At 36.8% G+C, this 19,920-nt stretch overlaps 4 protein-coding genes, 1 long non-coding RNA gene and 2 other non-coding genes across 10 annotated transcripts; 2 read left to right on the plus strand and 5 right to left on the minus strand.

The window, feature by feature from the left end:
- Positions 1–577: 577 nt before the first annotated feature.
- Positions 578–2,210, minus strand: LOC138132197 (uncharacterized). The gene is made up of 4 exons (XR_011160011.1): positions 1,837–2,210; positions 1,495–1,649; positions 1,158–1,304; positions 578–759 (listed from the first exon to the last, which is right to left on the minus strand). It is a non-coding gene; the product is annotated as an uncharacterized lncRNA (long non-coding RNA).
- Positions 1,720–1,795, minus strand: LOC138132364 (small nucleolar RNA SNORD18). The gene has a single exon (XR_011160061.1). It is a non-coding gene; the product is annotated as a small nucleolar RNA SNORD18 (small nucleolar RNA).
- A 473-nt stretch (positions 2,211–2,683) lies between the features above and the next one.
- Positions 2,684–5,055, minus strand: RpL4 (ribosomal protein L4). The gene is made up of 6 exons (XM_069049607.1): positions 4,900–5,055; positions 4,379–4,559; positions 3,959–4,329; positions 3,408–3,778; positions 3,083–3,242; positions 2,684–2,897 (listed from the first exon to the last, which is right to left on the minus strand). The coding sequence occupies exons 1-6, from the start codon at positions 4,900–4,902 to the stop codon at positions 2,775–2,777; spliced, it is 1,209 nt and encodes a 402-aa protein (XP_068905708.1). The 5' UTR covers positions 4,903–5,055; the 3' UTR covers positions 2,684–2,774.
- On the minus strand, positions 2,966–3,041 carry LOC138132365 (small nucleolar RNA SNORD18). The gene has a single exon (XR_011160062.1). It is a non-coding gene; the product is annotated as a small nucleolar RNA SNORD18 (small nucleolar RNA).
- Positions 5,056–5,704: 649 nt separating the features above from the next.
- Sec63 (translocation protein Sec63) lies at positions 5,705–10,232 on the plus strand. Its single transcript, XM_069049601.1, has 6 exons — positions 5,705–6,072; positions 6,189–6,691; positions 6,977–7,409; positions 7,467–7,760; positions 9,107–9,789; positions 9,840–10,232. The coding sequence occupies exons 1-6, from the start codon at positions 5,952–5,954 to the stop codon at positions 10,071–10,073; spliced, it is 2,268 nt and encodes a 755-aa protein (XP_068905702.1). The 5' UTR covers positions 5,705–5,951; the 3' UTR covers positions 10,074–10,232.
- A 400-nt stretch (positions 10,233–10,632) lies between these two features.
- Positions 10,633–13,412, minus strand: CycB3 (cyclin B3). Of its 4 annotated transcripts, none has more exons than XM_069049605.1 (7): positions 13,261–13,412; positions 12,701–12,778; positions 12,126–12,646; positions 11,844–12,054; positions 11,409–11,795; positions 11,182–11,356; positions 10,633–11,133 (listed from the first exon to the last, which is right to left on the minus strand). In XM_069049605.1, exons 2-7 carry the CDS (start codon positions 12,716–12,718, stop codon positions 10,973–10,975), a joined length of 1,473 nt encoding a protein of 490 aa, XP_068905706.1. In that variant the 5' UTR covers positions 12,719–12,778; positions 13,261–13,412; the 3' UTR covers positions 10,633–10,972. The 4 variants fall into 4 exon arrangements, with proteins under 4 accessions (XP_068905706.1, XP_068905705.1, XP_068905704.1 ...); XM_069049604.1 differs by having other exon boundaries at positions 11,844–12,072; XM_069049603.1 differs by having other exon boundaries at positions 11,844–12,075.
- A 178-nt stretch (positions 13,413–13,590) lies between these two features.
- Pex1 (peroxin 1) lies at positions 13,591–19,685 on the plus strand. Its single transcript, XM_069049600.1, has 14 exons — positions 13,591–13,879; positions 13,934–14,152; positions 14,202–14,316; positions 14,365–15,264; positions 15,319–15,583; positions 15,638–15,800; positions 15,849–15,999; positions 16,050–16,231; positions 16,291–16,490; positions 16,547–16,606; positions 17,322–17,508; positions 17,564–17,731; positions 19,281–19,390; positions 19,443–19,685. The coding sequence occupies exons 1-14, from the start codon at positions 13,790–13,792 to the stop codon at positions 19,507–19,509; spliced, it is 2,877 nt and encodes a 958-aa protein (XP_068905701.1). The 5' UTR covers positions 13,591–13,789; the 3' UTR covers positions 19,510–19,685.
- Positions 19,686–19,920: the final 235 nt, after the last annotated feature.

Here is a 19,920-nt window from a genome sequence, read left to right on the forward strand (position 1 = left end):
TGGGCGTCGAAGTTGGCGTTGGAGTCGATTCAGAAAGCACCACTCGTGCAAAAGCGTAAGATTTAAACGGCTGATCCGTGATCCGTTATAGCGCATTCACAATCGACTCTTCAACGCCAATTTAAAAAAACACCCGTTACATATTATGTTAAAAATTGCCAAGTATGGCCAGAATGATGGTAGATGACATGGCTCAGAAAATTGAAACAAATGAAATAGGTATTATGTACTCCAATAGAAATACCTATAAAAATGTGCCAAACTATATTAACCAGAGAGCTATTTCTAATGAAATTTTAATGAAATAATAATTAAACTTGCTTTTTTTGAGGTACATAATTAGTAATTAGATACATAATTATCTAAAATGTTTAACAATTGTTGAAGTGCCCTAATCTTAAATATTGTGTTCCTGGGGTGTTCAAAGTAGAATCAGAGCACGAGATAGAATATAGCCTTTTTTTTTAATTTCGCCCTGGGTCGAAATCGAACCCGCGACCCAGTATATCACCGAATGTTCTTGATGTTTTTCCCATGTAAGAAGAGATTGGAAGGTCACATACTCGTAAAAACAAAATTTAATTATAACTGCTTTTATTTTTTATTTCATGTACTTATTAAAACAATAGATTACTGTAGTTTCCAACGATGCTCCGTCGTTTTTCTGGTCGTTATAACATAGTTTTTCTTATCCTCCATTTTATTCCGTTGCACAAGTTACGCTTTTTTTCCTTTCAGCAGGTGTGGAATTTTAGTCATCTGAAATGAATTTGTCACGATTTTAGTAAATATTGGTGACATTTCTATATTTGTTAATACCTGTTCACGTTGGATTGAACATTAGTGATGCAAATCTCACACATTTGGCATTAACTTTCATATGAGTTGTCATAGTAACAGGTCAGTCATTTGTACCACAGCTGTTCTTCCCAACGTGAACAGGTATTACATAAATTTTGTCATCAGCGCTTTGAAAAAAAAATCATTAGTAAAATTAAAACTATTAATTAGTTATATATTAATAATTCGACACGTAGAAGAATCGGTGTTAGTAACTGATGAAGGTACCCGATACATATTTATCTTCAAATAAAATTTAGCATAATAAAAAATGAACTAGCTGGAATGAGCTCTCCATATTTAATTCAAATACTTACTTTTTTCTTCTTGGACACATTTCATCCCTACTACCTAGCTGCATGAACTGAAACCCTTTGTCTCGGCTTTAGACTTCACGATGGCTTGTTCCTTCTTGTCTGCAATTTTGCAGACCTTATTATCGGTACAGCATTGGGAAGAGTTATCTGAAAAAAAGAACAAAAACATTTATTACCATATGACAACTATTTCCAAAAAAATTTTTAGAAATAATTCAGTCAGAACTTTTCAGGAGAATCATTATTGTATCATAAACACAGACCAAGGAAAAGTTTTTTCATCATGAATCTAGATAAAACTCGTAGATATGTACATATTTATAATTGCAATACTCACTTTCCTCTTCTTGGCTGCAATTTCATCTCTGCTGACGACATTTTTGAGATGACAAAATGGCCTCTTGCTTGAAAACTCCAGAATAAGGATCGAGATGCAGGAAGGCCCTGCAATTTTGCAGACCTTATTGCCGGTGCAGTATCGGGAAGAGTTATCTGAAAAAAAAAGAACAAAAACATTTATTACCATTTGACAACTATTTCCAAAATTTTTTTTAGAAATAATTCAGTCAGAACATTTCAGGAGAATCATTAGTGTATCATAAACACAGACCAAGGAAAAGTGTTTTTCATCATGAATCTAAATAAAACTCGTAGATATTCAATTGCAATATGTACTCACTTTCCTCTTTTTGGCCAACATTTCATCTCTATCCATTTGACGTTTTTGAGGCGACAAAATGGCCTCGCGTTTCAAAACTGCGGCGTACGGATTGAGACGCAGAAGGGTCCTAGTGTTAGACAGTGGATTGAAGCGGCGCATACGACGAACGACTTTCTTTCTGCAATACAAATTATTTGTCAAGAGAACAATTTTCATAAAGATGACAGAGCGGTAATAGTAAGTCAGTCAGGTGTCAACAGGTAATCAGGGATTATCATAACCCAATGCTCTAATAAAACTTTCATCATAAAATGATAGGTAGATTTAATTTCATTTTTGACATTTAATTTTAAAAACTAAGTGCGAATGAGCGCTCCACGTTCAATTCAAATACTCACTTTCTTTCTTTTGGAGACAGTTGAGCCCTACAATGTAGTTGTATGAGCTGAAACTCGGAAAAGGGGCACGCACGAATTAAGACAATGAACACGCCGAAAAGCTTTTTCCTACGAAACAAAACTTTTTTTACATTTGTCATAAAAACGGCAACATAATAATAGTAATTAAGTCAGCTCTCTTAATAAAAATTACTTACTCATCAGCTCAGCTAGTTTGGAACGTGTATTCTCATTTACAGTTCATCTCCTTAAAATAAAATTTGTCATTGGGCCAAAATGTACCGTGCTACTTCAGCTGCAAAAAAAAATACTAATCTGAAAGTAAAAGTCCACGTACACATTTTCATTTTTTTTAAGATAAAATGGGACACCCAAAACGTAACACTTCATTTCAATTTACATCGCTGAAAAACAAAGTTACCGCTCTAGTCGCTGTGAAATAAAATCAAAGTTAGACAAAACACTAATTTTATCCATAACTTTTTTATTTTTAATTACAAATACACCAGGATTATTGTAGTCCAAATATAAAATTATATAAGAACTATACTAATCCCATTATTTTTTAGCAGGAGCTTTCTTTACTTTCTTTGTGCCAGCCTTCGACTTCAGGATGGCTTGTCTCCTTCTTGCCTGCAATTTTGCAGACCTTATTGCCGGTGCAGTATCGGGAAGAGTTATCTGAAAAAAAGAACAAAAACATTTATTACCATTTGACAACTATTTCCAAAAAAATTTTTAGAAATAATTCAGTCAGAACATTTCAGGAGAATCATTAGTGTATCATAAACACAGACCAAGGAAAAGTGTTTTTCATCATGAATCTTGATAAAACTCGTAGATATTCAATTGCAATATGTACTCACTTTCCTCTTTTTGGCCAACAATTCATCTCTACCCATTTGACGTTTTTGAGACGACAAAATGGCCTCGCGTTTCAAAACTGCGGCGTACGGATTGAGACGCAGAAGGGCCCTAGTGTTAGACAGTGGATTGAGGCGACGTACACGACGAACGACCTTCTTCCTGCAATAGAAATTATTTGTCAAGAGAATAATTTCCATAAAGATGACAGAGCAGTAATAGTGTGTAAGTCAGGTGTCAACAGGTAATCATGGATTATCATAACCCAGTGCTCTTTCGAGTTTCATCATAAAATAATAATTTATTTTAAAAATAAAAATAACGTACTGAGGCGCGCGCAAAACCTTCTTAATTTCATCAGCTTTGAGAAGACGGGCTAAATCGGTATTAGCCATTTTGGGTTGGGGCAAGTTGTAACCCTTCTTCTCCGCAGAAGCGGTCTTCCAGCTTCCAAAGAGCTTGTCAAGTCTCTGGAAGGCGGACTCGGTCCAGATGACGAAACGCCCAACGTGACCACCAGGAGCCAACTTCAAAAGGCTCAATTTTTCGACACTGATTAGATCAATGCCTGGGATGTTGCGGAATGCGCGGCGTAAGCCTTGATCCTTGTGGTAAACAACCAAAGGACCTCTGCGTTGGATGCGCCTTCTGTTGCGCATCTTACCTTTGCCAGCGCGGAAGCGTTGACTCTTGTAAACCTATTACAGATTGACACAAAACAATTAATTTAGTCATCACCAAATTCATACTGTTTTGAAAAATGCCCACTATCAGCATCTTTAAATTACAATCAAGGCATTCAGAACGCTGGGATTGGTATCTCATCACGCAAAATTTCGTAACACACAAGAAGCTAAATCTTTAAGGGATTAATATACCTTTTGGATGTCAGCCCAGGCTTTGATGCGTCTCAGGAACTGCACGGCTTGCTTGGTCTTGCTGAGTTCTTGGACCTTGTCCGAGACAACCAACGGCAACTCGGGGATCTGATCGATGACATGTCCCTTGCTCATCACCAAAGCTGGCACGCCACTGGCCGCCACGGCGGAAGCCAGAGCGTACCGGCGCTGATTGACGTTGACACGTCTGTGCCAACGGCGCCATGGTTTGGTGGGAGCAAACATGCGCCCTCCGCGACACATGTTCCCGAAAGCACCCTGACCAGAGCGATGGGTGCCCCCGCCGCGAACGCGAGGGATACGCGCCACGGCACGGCCAGTGCCCCATGACTCAGCCGAAGTCTGGTGACCTTTAGGGGTTCATTAAGACCATGAAACATGTAATTTTATGGTACGCACCAGCTTTGTCGCTAACGCAATAGGCCTGGCGATGGTTCATCGACATTTGTTGGTGCACGAAGTTGACAACATCGGGTCTGATTGGGGCTTTGAAAACTGCAGGCAACGCGACTGTCTCTCCCTTTACCTCTTCCGACTTTTCATTGTACACGCTCACCAAGGGGCGCGCCGCGGCCAACGACTAAAACAACGTGCACTCTCTAATTAAAAATAATCCCATTCGCGCGACGGTAAATGCAGAAATGGGGTAAACAGCGCTTTTGAATGGTAGATACATCAGTAAAGATCAGAAACACGGACCAAAAGCAAATCATCATTATCTAATTGAAATATATTTACAGTTCAAGCAAGATAATTTTGTTTACTGAGAGGAATAATGTGAAAATTTCGTCGACACGTGGTCGCTGCATATTTTTCCAAAAATTGGTGAAAGTGCGTCTTTGTTCTATATAAAATTAAATAAATGTGTACAGCAAAACATTCTTAAAAAGCACCCAATTAAATTAAATAAACATATTTACCATTTTCCTTAAAACTTAAACTATTTTTCACTTTATCTCACACATCAAGCGAACACAACGTCCGCCATACAAAAGGAAGTGGCCCGCTTCAGTCGGTAAAGAAGCTAGCCGCTCAAACTCAAAGACGTCCATTTCCTAATCCTAAGCATTGGCGGTACATTTGAAATAACAAATGTTCAAGCTTGTTTTCCCAATTAAAACTTTCTCTTTACATAACGCAACCAGCCGTAAAGAGAAATTTCTATCAAAGTATTAACTAAACTTGCAGTTATTCTGCGTCTGTCAACAGTAAGTAGAAAATTAAAACTAATTATTGTAGCTGATTCCATAATAACTTAATTTCTGCTAACATTTTCGCTTAATGTTATTCTACAATTGCGTCACGATTTTAGTAGATGGAAAATTTAGTGTAAGTTAATTTTCCTTCGTTGCAGTGATTGATTTTCTGATTAAATAAGTTTTAAAAATGAATTAAGTAAAGTACCAATAAAATAATTATTACTTTTAGAATGTCAAGAAACATGGGCTGATTTCCAGTAGAAACGTAATGTTTGTTGTTCACATATTGATTGAATGTTGGCTATTATAATAAATTTTGTATGAAATTTTTCTTATGCTGTTTATATTTTAGCGCCATAATTCGTTTACGCCGTTTACGGTCCCATGAAATAATAAATGATTCCAATTAACAGTTGTGTATTTTGTATTATTTTGGGAAAACATGACCTGAATTGAAAATTAACCGGTACGGCCCTGATGTTGCACAGTCGGCGGGTTGGCGGGTACATTTTGACAAAATGCAACTCGTGAATTTCTGAAAGGGAATTTCTGATAACATTGTCCTTCTGTTGATCCTAGAGTCAGAAAAATTAGAGCATAATGAAACTTTAATTTCGACGAAGAAGGACGGAAAATGCCTCTATATAACTGTAAACAGATTAGTTGTTAAAACGCCTTGCCAGTTGCCACATGCGCAAGCAGAACCAATTCGAAGTAGTATTGAAGTTGTCAAATTTATTACACGTCGTCTAATTTTTAGTAAATAATATAAAATGGGGCAAAAATTCCAATATGATGAAAGTGGCTCAACGTTTTTCTACTTCTTATTATCGTTTTTAGCATTAATTTTAGTCCCAACAACGGTATACTTTTGGCCAAGAGAAAAAAAGAGAGGTTAGAAAGAAATCTTTTAAAATTTTTTGCACGCCTTTAAATGAAGTACCACGTGAAAAAACTACATAGTGTTGCGTCGTTCCCCATTTTACGATTTATGACAATAATTTTTTTAGACCCTGAGGAAGAAAACAAACAATGTCGATGCCCCCCATGCATCAAAAAAAGAGAATTTCAGAGGAACGCAGACCCGTGGAAGCGTTCCAAGAATCTTATAATCAAACTAGTCCTAGGAGTTGGATGGATTGCGTTCTTTTTATTAGCATACAAAGTGTCCCAGTTTGATTATGAACTGGCAAATTTTGACCCTTATGAGATATTGGGGATACCACTGGGGGCTAGTCAGGGTGAAATAAAAAAAGCGTACAGAAGACTCTCTCTCATACTTCATCCAGATAAGGATACAGGTAATGAAAAAGAGTTCATGAAACTGTCAAAAGCGTACCAGGCGTTAACTGATGATGAAGCGCGAAAAAATTGGGAAAAATATGGCAATCCTGATGGGCCAGGTGCCATGAGTTTTGGAATAGCATTACCATCATGGATTGTAGAAAAAGAAAATAGCGTGTGGGTGTTGGGTCTTTATGGACTTGTCTTCATGGTGGCTCTTCCAATTGTTGTAAGTTTTCACACCAAGAATAGGTTGAAAGTAACTGAATTGAAACTGTCAAAGTACCTGAGCCACGTGATTAATTTAAGCCAATCAGATATTGAATTTTCATATGCCGACAGCGGTTGGCTTACGTAAGTCACGTGACTGTCCAGAGTGAGTCACTACGTTGTCTTTGAAACAGCGTTACAGTAATAGACTGAATGTGTTTATAAATTCTCATAAGAACCAAAAAAAAAAGTATAAAAAGTCAGGAAGTTGTAACTACATTTTTAAAAAATATATAATGTGTAGGTTGGTACCTGGTGGTACCGAAGCATCAAGTTTACTGATCAAGTGTTGCTGGACACAACTCAAATGTATTACTTCTTTTTCCACAAAACTCCCAGTATGGTGCTCAAGCGCGTAATCATGATCCTAGCGGCCAGTTTAGAATTTAATAAAAAACATAATTCTGAAATAGTGGAGAGACTGTCGGATAACGAAGAAGTCCCTCAATTAATAAAGAAGTTGCCAAACTTAAGTGAAAAAAATAAGGAGGCGCCGTTGTGTTACACCTACAGTATTAAGGCTCGTGCTATAATTCATGCTCATTTATCTCGCATACCTTTAAATCCCGACACTCTAGAAGAAGACAGACGCTACATAATATCAAAGTGTCCGTATTTAATCCAGGAGCAGGTCAACTGTGTCAATCAGCTCATAGTCCTAGCTTACAATCGCAGAAGTAAATATTTTTTGATTCGAGATCCTATCAGTTAAATTTATTTCTGCATTTTTATAGTACAAAGATTACCGACTATTGAAACAATAGAAAATTGTATGAAGTTATGTCCTATGATTGTCCAGGGGTTGTGGGAGTTTAAGTCACCGTTGCTGCAATTGCCGTACATCAACGAGGATAATTTAAAATACTTTTTGAACAAGAAAAAATCAATCAAATCGCTACAGCAATTTGCGCAACTAAAAGGAGAAGAGCGGAGAAGTATATTGAGAAATTTGAATGATGAGGAGTACGATGACGTCATGAAAGTGCTAGGGAATATGCCTTACATCGATTTCCAAGTGAAATATGAAGGTAAGTAATAAAAAGTAATGTTTCAAGAGTGTCGATAAACGCTTTAATTAACAATGTACCTTATCGAAATAACAATTGCGAAATAAAAATCGAACTAAAACGGTGAAAAATTTACAGCAAAAAACTTGTTAAATTTGTTTTTGTCAATATGATTCAACGATTCAAGTTTTCACACGTATTGTACAGTGCAACCATATTAATTTATTTATTATTCTATGATTACGAATTTAGGAAATGCCGAATAATGACAACACTAAATTCAATTTAAATCTAAAAGTCGGAAGTTTATAATTTAAAAAACTTGTACATTCATAGTTGCTCATTAACCAATAAAAACTGCACACCTCATATCCGTTTTATAAGAGACAGCGGTAATTCACCAGGTGGTTTCTTTTTCTGTTGCGTTACAAATGAAAATAGCTTTAGGATTTTAAATGCTTGCTAATGGATCATTTGCATTTCTTTTTTTTTTCTTTCGCAAATTTGAAAAAAAAAACAGAAAAGAAGTTCTGTAAAAGATGTGAAATAATGCTAATGACAGCGCACGAATATTGAATAACGCTTTTCGTGTTTGTTTGGGCAGTCTTAATAAAATAAATGTGTGAAATTGATCTTGTCTGTTCTTTTTATTAAAAATAGAGGTTATAAGACCGCGAAAAGGTAACTCATACAAAGTGTAAGATTAATCACTTCAGTTGATAGAAGTATTATACAAGGTGCAAAAGAAACTGTCGAAACGTCTTTGAATAATTCAGAAAGAACAGCGAATGAAAAGTTGAGGAAGATTTTATTAAATACGAAGTTATCGAGGGTGAAATTATGTTGTTTACTGTAAAAATCTAGGAAAAAAGGATCGATGAAATAACTTTTTATACTTATTCCCCTCAATCAATTACATCGTAAGTTCTACATCCTAACTGTTCGTAACTGGTCGGAAATTATCTGTGTTTGAAATTACATTTTGTTCATCAAAGCTAATTACATAATGAGCACAAATTTCATAATAAATCGATTCAACATTATCGTGTTAATTATTTCACTGACTGACCTTTTCTCTCACGAAACCTCTTTTTGGACGCAAAATCTCTTAACTGTGAATTACCCTGCCAGCTGATCTTTCCAGATGATTGTAAAGCACCAAGTAAAACATTTTGTTTGCCAAAACAAAGATTTGACAAATTGGACATATGTATTTAACTATAAAAATGTGGACCTCCAAAACATAATCGAAATTTGCACAATGTCATTACTCTACTTTAATTAAACATAAAAGAACTTGAGGATTAAGTTGTAACATCTTTGATATAGTATTGTGCCCTTGTGTTTGAGTAAGTTTCTGTTTTCAGTAATGGATGACGAAAACCCAACGGAGGTTACCACCGGAGCCATCGTGACTGTGATCGTAACTTTAACTCGTAGAAACATGAGCACCTTGTTTGGTGACGACACCGTCAAGGACAACAATTTAATTGCCGAAAACGGTGTTGAGGGTGAAACCCCCAAGGAAGCCATCGGTGATGCGGAACCGCAGAATCTTGGTCCAGTCGTGAAACGTCCAGCGTGGCTGAAACAGAAACGTGGTGGGGGCAAAAAGAGTAAAAAGACCACCAAACAACCGAAAGCAGTCACCGGTCCCAAATCCAAAGTAGAAGAATCACCTGTTCCATCTTCTGATAAGAAGAAACCCAAAGAAGAAAAACCCGAAAAAGAAACGAAGAAAGACGAGGAGAGCGAAGAGTCGGAAGTGAGCGATGCTGAAACTAATGATAAATCGTCGGAAGAGGACAGTCTGCAGAAATTGAACAATGAAGATGATGATCAGGAGTGGGAGAAGTTCAAAAAATTGCACGAAAGGGAGAAGGCGTTACACAGGAAATCAATGAATTCTCATCCAGTACACTGTCCCTACTTCCCCAATGACAAGCAAGAGTATTGGTGGACGTACATATGCGATAGGAAATCGAAGACGCTTTTAACAGTGCCTCATTACGTCACCAGCTTAGTAGACCAAGAATTGGTGCATTTAAAAGTAATTGATTTTCCCGTTTGAAAATAACAATTAAGTTTTTTTTTTTTTAGTTTACAGCGCCTAACTGGCTAGGAGTTTACACTTTTACGGTGTGTTTAAGATCAGACTCTTTTATAGGATTTGATCAACAAAAAGATATCAAATTGGACGTGAAAAAAGCTCCAGATGAAATCGTAGAACATCCTCAGTGGGAAGACTTGGAGGAAGAGGAAGATTCAGCCAAAGAAGACGCCCATGAATCGGAATACACCACAGATGAAGATTTATCAGAAGATAACGACTGATTTATACAACGCAATCAAAGAAAGACTTAGAGATAGCATTTATGTTGTGTTAATAATTAATTCTGATCATCTAACAGAACTCTACATTATTTTCACAATTATAAATAACGTGGTACTGGGTCACTTGTATTTATATTTGTATGAAAAAATTTAAATAATTATCGTGGTTTCATCGCCTTTTTGATCCCCACACTTGGAATATTTTACACAATCGTAATTTTTTTCCCGTTAAGTTAGACAACGTTAAGTCAGTCGACATCACTGACACATCTGTTTATTTAACGCAACTCAAAGTATTAGTTTTGAGCAGATGTTGCATGTTTCTGTTATATAATTTTTAATCAAAACAAATACTGATGACCTTGAATATGAATATTTTTAGTAGTTTTCATTTGCATTCATTAAGAATTTGTCAATTAAAAAATTATCATTTATGCAATTAGTTCTACCCAAAAAACCGTACGCTTGAAAAAACAATCGCATAAGATTAATCGACCTAACAGTTCATTTTACGCAAATGTGTTGGAAGTATTTTATGAGGGATAATTAGTAAGCGCACTGGTTTCTTACGTAACTTATATTACTTATTATTCAACATAAAACAACAAGTACAATTTAATTGTTGCCGATATGTTTTCATCAACAAATTAGAGTACCGTAAAATAAATTTCTATCAGATATCCATACAATTAATGAGACACACATACTTTAAAAAAATGAATATAAATTAAAACAATATAAAATACATCTCAAATATGGCAATGGAAAGTAATATTGTGCACTTGCCGCGCAAGAATCGTAAATACTTCACGATAAAAAAATTGTAAATTACAGTTACATGTACAGTCGACGGTGAAATGTCCGTCCATTAAAATAAATTTTACTACTACGTGGTCTAATTAAAACAGTTCTTCGTTTCTTATAAGTGGTGTTTTGGCAACTTCAAAGAATATTTTATGCGAATATTTATTTCGTACGGTCATCAATGGACTTTTTGGCTTTCTGTGTAGGCCATCATTTAGTAAAACGACGACACTCGATATATCCTCCAACTTGTAACCTGCAAGAAAAATTGTATTTTTTTTTCAGCACGAAAATTGTCAACCACCTGAATAGAATTCTAAAGCGGGCGTCCACCCGACTGTTTTCTTCATTTTAAGCGCCAAGTAGAGTGCCGCGGCTGCCAGTTTTGAATCGCGCACGACAACTGTGGCGTAATCCATTAGAGAATACTCCAAAACGAACCTAGCGAGAGTGAGAACAGGCATTGTAATTTTGGCACACTGAAACATATCCCGCTATAAAAAGGTAAAGGAGAGAATGAAAAATATCTACTCTAGCATATCTCCTGAGAAATCTGTAACTGAGGGGGATACCCAAGTTAAAATCACAGACTTTCAATAAATTAATTTCCATACGGATGAGCTCCCGGCGGGTGTAGGCGCCGTCGCATATGTAGAGGAAGTCGTCGATAGCTGGCGGGATCCTTTCGTCGTATTTACTAGCAATGAACATCGAAGCGGCGCCTACTAACTGCAAAGTTTCTTTGCCGACAGTCATCCGGCTAAGGTACAAATCGACTAATTTGACTCCCAAGTATAGAGTTTCATGGTTCAGTTCAAAGCTCTCTTGTACTTCAACCATCCAGTCAACCAGCAGAGACCTCATCCAGCTAGTGAGGCAAACCTGTCTGTCAATGTAATTGGGTATTTCAAACATTGGCTGAAATTTCATTTGATTATTTTTAAGTAGCGCAGTGGGTCAAACTACCTCTCGGCTTTTCATATAGTTGAAGATGTCCATCGCGTAATGGGAAACCTGGAAGGTGTCGTCCCAATTTTCCTTGTCATAATCGGTGACACCCTCGGGGACTTCGTGGTTGCCTAAATTTAGTTTGGTTTGAAGCTCGTGCGTCACCAGTGAGACCACCGACAGATTCTTGATATCCTCTGGAGATTTTGGTTCTTTGGCTTTATTAGCGCTGGAACCAATTGAATCACTGCTAAAATGGTTCGCTCATTATACAAACACTGTTAATTCCAGTGTACTTACAGCTCTTCTAAAGCTGACGAATACAGAGACTCTTCAGTCTTTTCAAATTCATTGCTCAGTCTTGTCTTGATCCGAGCTACATTTGAGATTTCTTTGAGTGCTTCTTTTGGTTTCTGCGCCGTATGATTGGCGGCTACGTTCTTCACGGCCGCTCTGGTCACGATGCCATTAAGGCAAGGCGCTTGTGGGGGCGGCACGTTCTCGCTTTGTTTTGGCTTGGCTACAGTTTTAACTGAGGGGAGTGTTTTCATTTGTACAGTTGCTTTCTTGATGGGTTGTTTTGCAACGACTTTCTTTTTCTCGTCGAGTTTTTTCGCGTTGGTAATATCACACATTGCCGTTCGTTTGACATTTTCTTTAATTGGTGAAAAGTCGGCTTTTCGTTTTGGGCGCGTCTGTACAGTGGAAACTAACGATCGACTTCTGGTGGAAACTGTGACTATTGGATTCTTTTGATTCGTTCTAGTGATGCCTGTTACGGCCTTATTTAACTGTTTTAGGGGGGCCATAGCCGGGAGATTCTGAAATATCCCAGTGTTATGAATGAAGTTTGCATAGAGCAAACCTAAACCTACCTCATTCATAACTTTCATTTTAAATTAACGGGTAAATTTTCGTAGAGTTATTGCGTGTGTGAAAAGCTGATGAGATTCCTTGTGCAGAAGAAAAACAAAAAATTTAAGGTGAAAAAGTAAAGTGTGTTTCTAGATAGTGGTGATTACATCTACATTCAGTATTAGGTGTTAACTTGACGCAAAAATGTTAGTTCACTGATAATAAAGGCTCTATAAGTAATGCGCTGTTCGATTATTCAATTTATAACATAAATTATTGGCATTCCATATCTCTAATCAGATAAATACAGGAACTACACCCTTCCTCTATACCTATGTTTTACCGCCTTTTTACCAAAACGATGCATTGCAGCGAAAAAACCTGCACAAAATAACTTGCCAAATCTCTACAAAATCCCTTAATATATAATAAATTCTAAAAAACTCGGTACAAAAACCTATGTGAAAAAAGTTAGTGTCGCCGCATCAAGATGTGAAAATCGTTAGAGATGAATTAGAATCGTTAGTTCAGGCGTATTTTCTACTAGCATTTAAATAAACAACAATTAATGGGCACGTACCTGTTATAAAATGGTAAATTTTTGCGTAGAAACTTGTAGAAAAATCTTGTAAAATTCACATGGAAAGTTCGTTGCTGTTTAAAGCTTGTTCGCTTTCAGTTGTTTTGAAACGTTTCAACTGCTTAACTCTGATTGGTCAAAACTTGGACCTGGAGGGGGTAGATTAACGGTGGTAAATTTAAATGTATCGATTTTCAAATTATACAAGACCGTCGCATTTGCAATATCAGCCAACAATTTTATTACTGTTGAGATGGAGCATTAAAATGTAAAAGATCCCGTAAACTCAAAAAGTTCGGCTCGTCAAAAAGAGAAAATCAATCTAGATGTTTTGCAAGCAAAGAAGCAAACGCAGTGCGGCCATCTATGGGCAAGTTGACGAAGTGATCCGCATTTTTGGAATTTCGAATTTTGGTCTTGAAGTGCCGAGAAAAGCAAGTGTAAAACCTGTTGTCTTTTTTTAAACAGCACGTATGAATGATTATTTTTCAAATATTTTTGTACCTTTTTACCATCTAGAAACATCAAAATGTTTGAAAGTTTACTTACTGTCAAATACCTAACCTCAAAAAATTGCTTCTGTTCATTATCGGTTAATAATTTTAAACATTTACAAAGTGTGAGTATACTTAGCATCAGTGAGACGGTAAAATTATTTTTTGTTTGTTTAAAGAATTGCGTTAAATTGGTGTATGATAACGAAACATATTATGTTTCGGTGGACCCCTTGTCAGGCTCCATTGATGACCAGAGCATCGGTATTAATTCGTTGTACGCAAAAGCTTTGGGTCTGGAGGACAACTTACTAATTGCCTTGTCAGAAGTACCTAAACCTCCAACTATTCAAAGCGCCACTGTGAGAGCTTTAACTGAAAATGATCATTACGTATTGGTAATTTATTTATTGGGGTTGGAACAATTGTATTATAATCGACTTGTAGGAATCGTTAGCAGAAAATGTTCAATCCACTCTTCTTGATCAAATTCGACTTTTGAATAACGAACAGAAGTTTGTAATATGGATTGGAAAATCAATCCATGTTACTGTCACTGTCTGTATGTTTAGAAATATATGTTTGAAATTAGTTAACAAGTATATTATAGGTGATATCAAGCCAGTTGCACCAGGAAAAATTGATAATCTAACAGAAATAGTTATAAAACCTCCAGAAAAACATTTCAAAAAACTCACAAATGACAAAAAAGAGTGTATTAAAAAGACTAATTATAAGAACGAAACTTTTGACTTTTTGTCTCAGTATAATAGGAGAGATAACTTGATTTTAAGAGCTGTACCGTTTAAGGAACTGACTGAAAAAATTGGAAAGTTGCACAATCCTTTCAATGTTTTTGCGTTCAGAAACGACGTTTCCAAAAATATTGTTGAGACAGATAAAAATCCATATTATTTCTCAGTAAAACCTTTTACAAATGACGACACCGAAAAATCACTCTATGTAAGACTTTACGTCTTTGAGGATTTTATCCAGGGTTTTGAATTGGGTAAAATCTGCACTGAAAACATATTTGTGAGTGACGTGTTAATAGACCACTTTGGTTGTGACACAGGAGCCAGAATATTATTGGAACCTTTCAGTGGAGCATCGCCAGAAGTGAAAGAGATAGAGATTTGTACAAAAAAGAATTATTCCATAAACATGAGTAACATTTTTAAACAGTACTTAGCAGATAGTTGTGAAAATGGAGAATTTGTTCTGAGTTCTAATGTTGTATTAGACGTAAGCAATAACTTGCGATGTTTTGTCAGATTCCAACCCAGTCAAACGAAATTTTGTGTTGTAACACCAGATTTAATAAGAGACTGCACATTAACCGTTGTCAATGTGAGTTTACCCGAGAAAGAAGTCTTGGAAAAGAACGAGTTTTCAATGAGCAAATACACGACAGACGCTGCAAATTATCAGGAAATTATCGACAAATGTTTGTTTTTGTTCGTGTATAACACGAAAGTTTATTGTAAAATGTATAATGTGTTGATCACAGGTGAGGTGTACCTATTGTTTGCAGTTTTGTCTGTAGTAACAAACCGTGTTGCAGGAAAATCCGGAACTGGCAAAAGTTCGTTGCTAAAAATCGTCGCAAACTCTATAAACTCGTTCCCATATTTTATTTACACGAAAAAAATTAATTGTAAGGCGATCAAGGGTAAGACTGTCGAATCGTTGCATAAGTTATTCACAACGACATTTTTTGATTTGATCCATCACCAACCGTCCGTTTTGCTTCTGGATGATCTTCAGGTGTTGTGCGAAAACGTGAATGAAACTGACGCGTTTGCGCAAAACGCTGTGTATTTTAACAGGTATGATTATCATTTATCATTATTAATGTCCCTTCATTTCATTTGCGTGATTAGAGTAAGCGAGATGTTGGAGCAGCTGTTTCAAAAATTCTGTGAGCACAATGCAGTAGGAATTCTAGCTACCGCAGAGTCTACTTCCAATTTAAATAAAAACATTTATACGACGAGGGGTAACCATTTGTTTAAAAACATCTACAACATTAACGAATTAAATAAAGTGAGTTTCGTACGAGTCGCGACGACATTTTTGATTTTGTACTTGTAGAGCGACAGGAGAAAATTGTTGGAATTTTTATTTTCAAATTGGGAACTTGCAGGCGTAGATTTGGAGAAGTTGGCGGAAAAAACGGAAAGTTTTGTAGTGCGGGACATTGCAGATTTAGCGAACAAAGCATTATTCGAATCGTACCAAGAGGGTAATTCTACAATTTTCTCGCTTTCGCTTTATCGGTTCTATTAATTTTAGACCAAGACCAGAATGTAATAAAAATCAATCAGCAACATTGCGAGAGAGCTTTAGAAACAGTCACAGAAATATGTCTCGCCGGAGTTAACTTGCTCCCCCCCGGAGACAAAGACTTGAACGACATTGGAGGTTTAGCCGAAGTCAAGAAAATTCTGATCGAGACGATGCTGTGGCCCGCGAAGGTATTGCTCCGCGTTTTTTAATTTTGGGTCAGTTTCGAAAGTCAAAAAATCTCTTTTAGTACCCTAATTTGTTTGCCAATGCGCCCCTTCGTCTCGCGTCTGGTTTGCTCCTTTATGGTCCACCGGGTACAGGTAAAACGATATTGGCAGGAGCAGCTGCCAAACATTGTGGTCTTAGGTTGATTTCCATAAAGGGGCCGGAACTTTTATCGAAGTATATCGGGGCCAGCGAGCAAGCTGTTCGTGATGTGTTCCAGAGGTGAGAACGGGATGAGGTGACTGTCTAATTGGCGATTTATTTCTTTCCGTTTTTAGAGCACAAAGCGCCAAGCCGTGCGTATTGTTCTTCGACGAGTTCGACAGCCTCGCTCCCAGGTGAGTGCACATACTGTGAGAATAAGGCCATGTGAATCTGTCAAAATTTTATTCCACTTTTAGTGACAATTTTCTCATTTGAAAATGAAATGTTTTTCAGTGTCCAGGAATTAATTATTTTTCATTTGGATTTTTTTTAAGGTCTAACAAAACTCTGAAAGATGATAATCGTAGTTGTGCTGTCATAATAGAAAATAGTAACACAAAAGTAACTATTTTTGTGAAAAGAACAACTGCAAATTAAACAAACAAAAAATACCTGAACTACGATTCTAACAAAAAAAAACTTTTGATTCGCATTTGTTAATTTTCTTATTAATCGTCATTTAACGCAGTTCCCACAAGCACAAAACGTCTCGGATCGTTACACTACGTAAAAAGAACGATTGGATTTTTGCTATCTATAAATTAAAATTTGCCTCAAAAAAATTCTAATGTATTCATAAGGTACCAAATTTTTTCATTTATGGTTTAGGTGGTAGGAAGATCTATCAGAAAGAGAAGAAAAAAGTGGTCTTTTAAAAAAAAATTGGTGATGAGGTCGTTCCGCAAAAACAAATGACGTTATGAAACAAATTGCACGTCACAGGATGTCACCTGTCCGAGCGATTTTCTTAAAAACATCACATAACGCTATTGCGAATTTTGTTCCAAACTTTGTTATAATTGTTTCCAGTTTGATACCTATTTGCTATTTTTTTATTTTTTGCAACAGGAGAGGTCACGACAATACAGGGGTCACAGACCGCGTTGTCAACCAGCTGTTGACGCAATTGGACGGCATCGAAACCCTTTCCGGTGTATTTGTTTTAGCGGCAACGTCACGACCAGACCTTCTCGATCCGGCCCTTTTGAGACCCGGCCGGCTCGACATTCACCTTCGTTGTTCCCTACCTGACAAGGTACTCCGAACTTTGAATTTTTTTCATTTCACATCTTCCGACCGTCTCATTCCAGAATTCCCGATTAGCAATCTTAAACGTTCTATCCAAGCCCATGAAATTATCCACCGATGTGGATTTGTCGGAAGTGGCTCGCGCCACCGACGGATTTTCCGGTGCAGACTTGCAGGCCGTGCTTTACAGTGCCCAGCTGGATTCCGTGAAAGGTCTCCTTGAAGACGAGGTGAGTGGAGCAATTTCGCGTTAAGCCGTTTTCTTAGGCTTTATTGGACAAGTTAGTGAGATAGGCGTCTTGGTTTGCCGCTAACTACTCTAGGCACATTACACGATAACAATATCATTCGGATTATACAGCGCTAGGTAGTATCTTGATTGCTTTATAATGAGAAGCAAGTATTGAGCCTGCCGGCACAGTCGTTTCCTTATTGACGTCACTTCCGTTGATTCGTCCTGAAGACGTGCGGCATAAAAACCGTGCCATCAATCGATCACGACAATAGGTGTCGCTACAACTTTCAACCAATAAAAGAGGCGTCAGTCCACATCAAAAGAGAACCGACACCGGCACTGCATGCCTCAAAACTAAATTCCGTTAATGAAGACGACTAATGACTGAAGCAATTATTGCTCTAATAGATGTCGCCCCCTCGCGTTGTTTTAAGAGCGCCACATTTCGACGAGTATACGCATTTTAAAGGGAGAATCGCGTGCGTTTTACTTTCTACATAATTAACCGCGATAACCGATTCGGTGATGTTTACCTAAATGTCATGTGAACAAAATATTCGCAAGACCAACGGGGACTCGCAGATAGATTCATATTCGCTTAAAGCTGTTTGAATCAATCCACGAATCGACTTTTGCTTTTCACGGATATGCAAAAACAGTTGATAACACAGCCTAACAAAAAATATTTTTTTGTTCGACGCTGTCAGAATTTGAGAATTTTCTCCTATGTGAACGGATTTTGATAAATGTCACAACTTGTCAAAACGAAACGTCAAGCTAATTTTAAAGATTTTAAGCGATTTGGAGCCTTTAAGGGGCTCGTCGAACAAAAAAACGTTGTATTCAACTCGTTCGTGTGTAAATTGGGTCTTTTTTGGCAAAAGACCCAATTTACGCACAAACTCATTAAATAAACTACTATTATTGTTTGTTGAATTAACTAAGTAATTTATGATGTTGTTCTGAAATTTTTTTGGAATTATTTCTTCCACACTATTATACAATTAATTCGTGTGAAATTAATTTTTCAGTCAAATTGTTTGCGGAACGACAATAAGATTAATTGATTAATGGATGCAAACAAGTTTCGTAAATGACGGCAGTTACCGACTGTAGCAATGATTGCCGTTGTAGATGTCGCCCCCTCGCGTTGTTTTTAGCAGCCCCACATTCCGTCAAGTGTACGTATTTTAAAGGGAGAATCCCGCGAGTTCATTTCGCCTTCTCCATAATTAACTACAATATTTGATTCGAGTTCGTTTGTTACGGTCGTTTTAATTTCAATATGGGATCGCAATTAACGCCTGTTAAATACATGCTTATATTTCGCTTAATTTAATTTGTGTTTGAATTGAATGGGCTTTGATTGTTAATTTTACCTTCACTTAGCCTCGTTGGGGCATTGTTCGGTGCCATATCGAATTTGTTGCTTTGAATTATTTTCAATGCGACTAATTAATGATTTTCTGTTTTGTTTTGTTAACGGCGCACGCTGAGAACGAGAAGAAGTAATTTATTTTGGATTTATTTAACGTCGTTTTCAGGATAACATACAAGAATTTCAACCGGAGGTACATCAGGGTCAGTTGATGGAAGCTGTCAAAAATACCAGACCGTCTTTGACCAAAGTGGAACAAAGAAAATACGAACAAATGTAGGGAAAATGTTTGTTTCATTAAACAGTTTTTAGTGTTCATTAATTACAGATACAAGAAGTTTGAGGGAGGCGAAAGTAGTGATTTTACGCCTGGAAGCAGAGCCACACTCGCGTAATTACATATTGCTTAATAAAGGTTTTTTTTTTGGTTGGATTGTTTTTGGTGTTTTTATTTTAGAATGTATATTTTTGTTTTTTCTTTATTATGCAATGAAAGTAGTTTGTGTTGATATTCAACACTGATATTGTTCTTTGTTTCTTTATTGTTTTAATAAAATATTTGGTACTGAAAGTCTTTATGTTTTAAACCTATTCATAAAATAAGACGTATTTAAAAAATATATGGATACAGACTGGGCGTAAATTGTCCTCCTTTCCTTTTCCAATTTTTGAACCAGGCAAGAGACACTTTGGACAAACATGAAATGATATCGCTTTTTAACACAAATCTGGAGAGAATCTGTAAAGATGGCACTGTCAACTTTGAAATTTCAAATAGCAGAAAAAGGTCACGTGACACATCATTT

This window comes from Tenebrio molitor, chromosome 5 (genome assembly GCF_963966145.1).
Source record: "Tenebrio molitor chromosome 5, icTenMoli1.1, whole genome shotgun sequence".
Classification (NCBI taxonomy): domain Eukaryota; kingdom Metazoa; phylum Arthropoda; class Insecta; order Coleoptera; family Tenebrionidae; genus Tenebrio; species Tenebrio molitor.

What these genes read in the sequence shown, in the direction of transcription:
- CycB3 (XM_069049603.1), bottom strand. An exon ending in TTCTCAGGAGATATGCTAGA is followed by an intron (nt 11,357 to 11,408) that starts GTAGATATTTTT and finishes GATATGTTTCAG; the next exon opens with TGTGCCAAAATTACAATGCC. An exon ending in CGCTTTAGAATTCTATTCAG is followed by an intron (nt 11,134 to 11,181) that starts GTGGTTGACAAT and finishes TTTTTCTTGCAG; the next exon opens with GTTACAAGTTGGAGGATATA.
- Sec63 (XM_069049601.1), top strand. Translation starts at nt 5,952, where the DNA reads ATGGGGCAAAAATTCCAATATGATGAAAGTGGCTCAACGTTTTTCTAC. An exon ending in CCTAGCTTACAATCGCAGAA is followed by an intron (nt 7,410 to 7,466) that starts GTAAATATTTTT and finishes GCATTTTTATAG; the next exon opens with TACAAAGATTACCGACTATT. An exon ending in AAGAATTGGTGCATTTAAAA is followed by an intron (nt 9,790 to 9,839) that starts GTAATTGATTTT and finishes TTTTTTTTTTAG; the next exon opens with TTTACAGCGCCTAACTGGCT.
- Pex1 (XM_069049600.1), top strand. Translation starts at nt 13,790, where the DNA reads ATGTTTGAAAGTTTACTTACTGTCAAATACCTAACCTCAAAAAATTGC. An exon ending in ATTCGAATCGTACCAAGAGG is followed by an intron (nt 16,000 to 16,049) that starts GTAATTCTACAA and finishes TATTAATTTTAG; the next exon opens with ACCAAGACCAGAATGTAATA. An exon ending in GTTGTTCCCTACCTGACAAG is followed by an intron (nt 17,509 to 17,563) that starts GTACTCCGAACT and finishes GTCTCATTCCAG; the next exon opens with AATTCCCGATTAGCAATCTT.
- RpL4 (XM_069049607.1), bottom strand. An exon ending in CCTGGGCTGACATCCAAAAG is followed by an intron (nt 3,779 to 3,958) that starts GTATATTAATCC and finishes AATCTGTAATAG; the next exon opens with GTTTACAAGAGTCAACGCTT. An exon ending in AAGGTTTTGCGCGCGCCTCA is followed by an intron (nt 3,243 to 3,407) that starts GTACGTTATTTT and finishes TTTCTATTGCAG; the next exon opens with GAAGAAGGTCGTTCGTCGTG.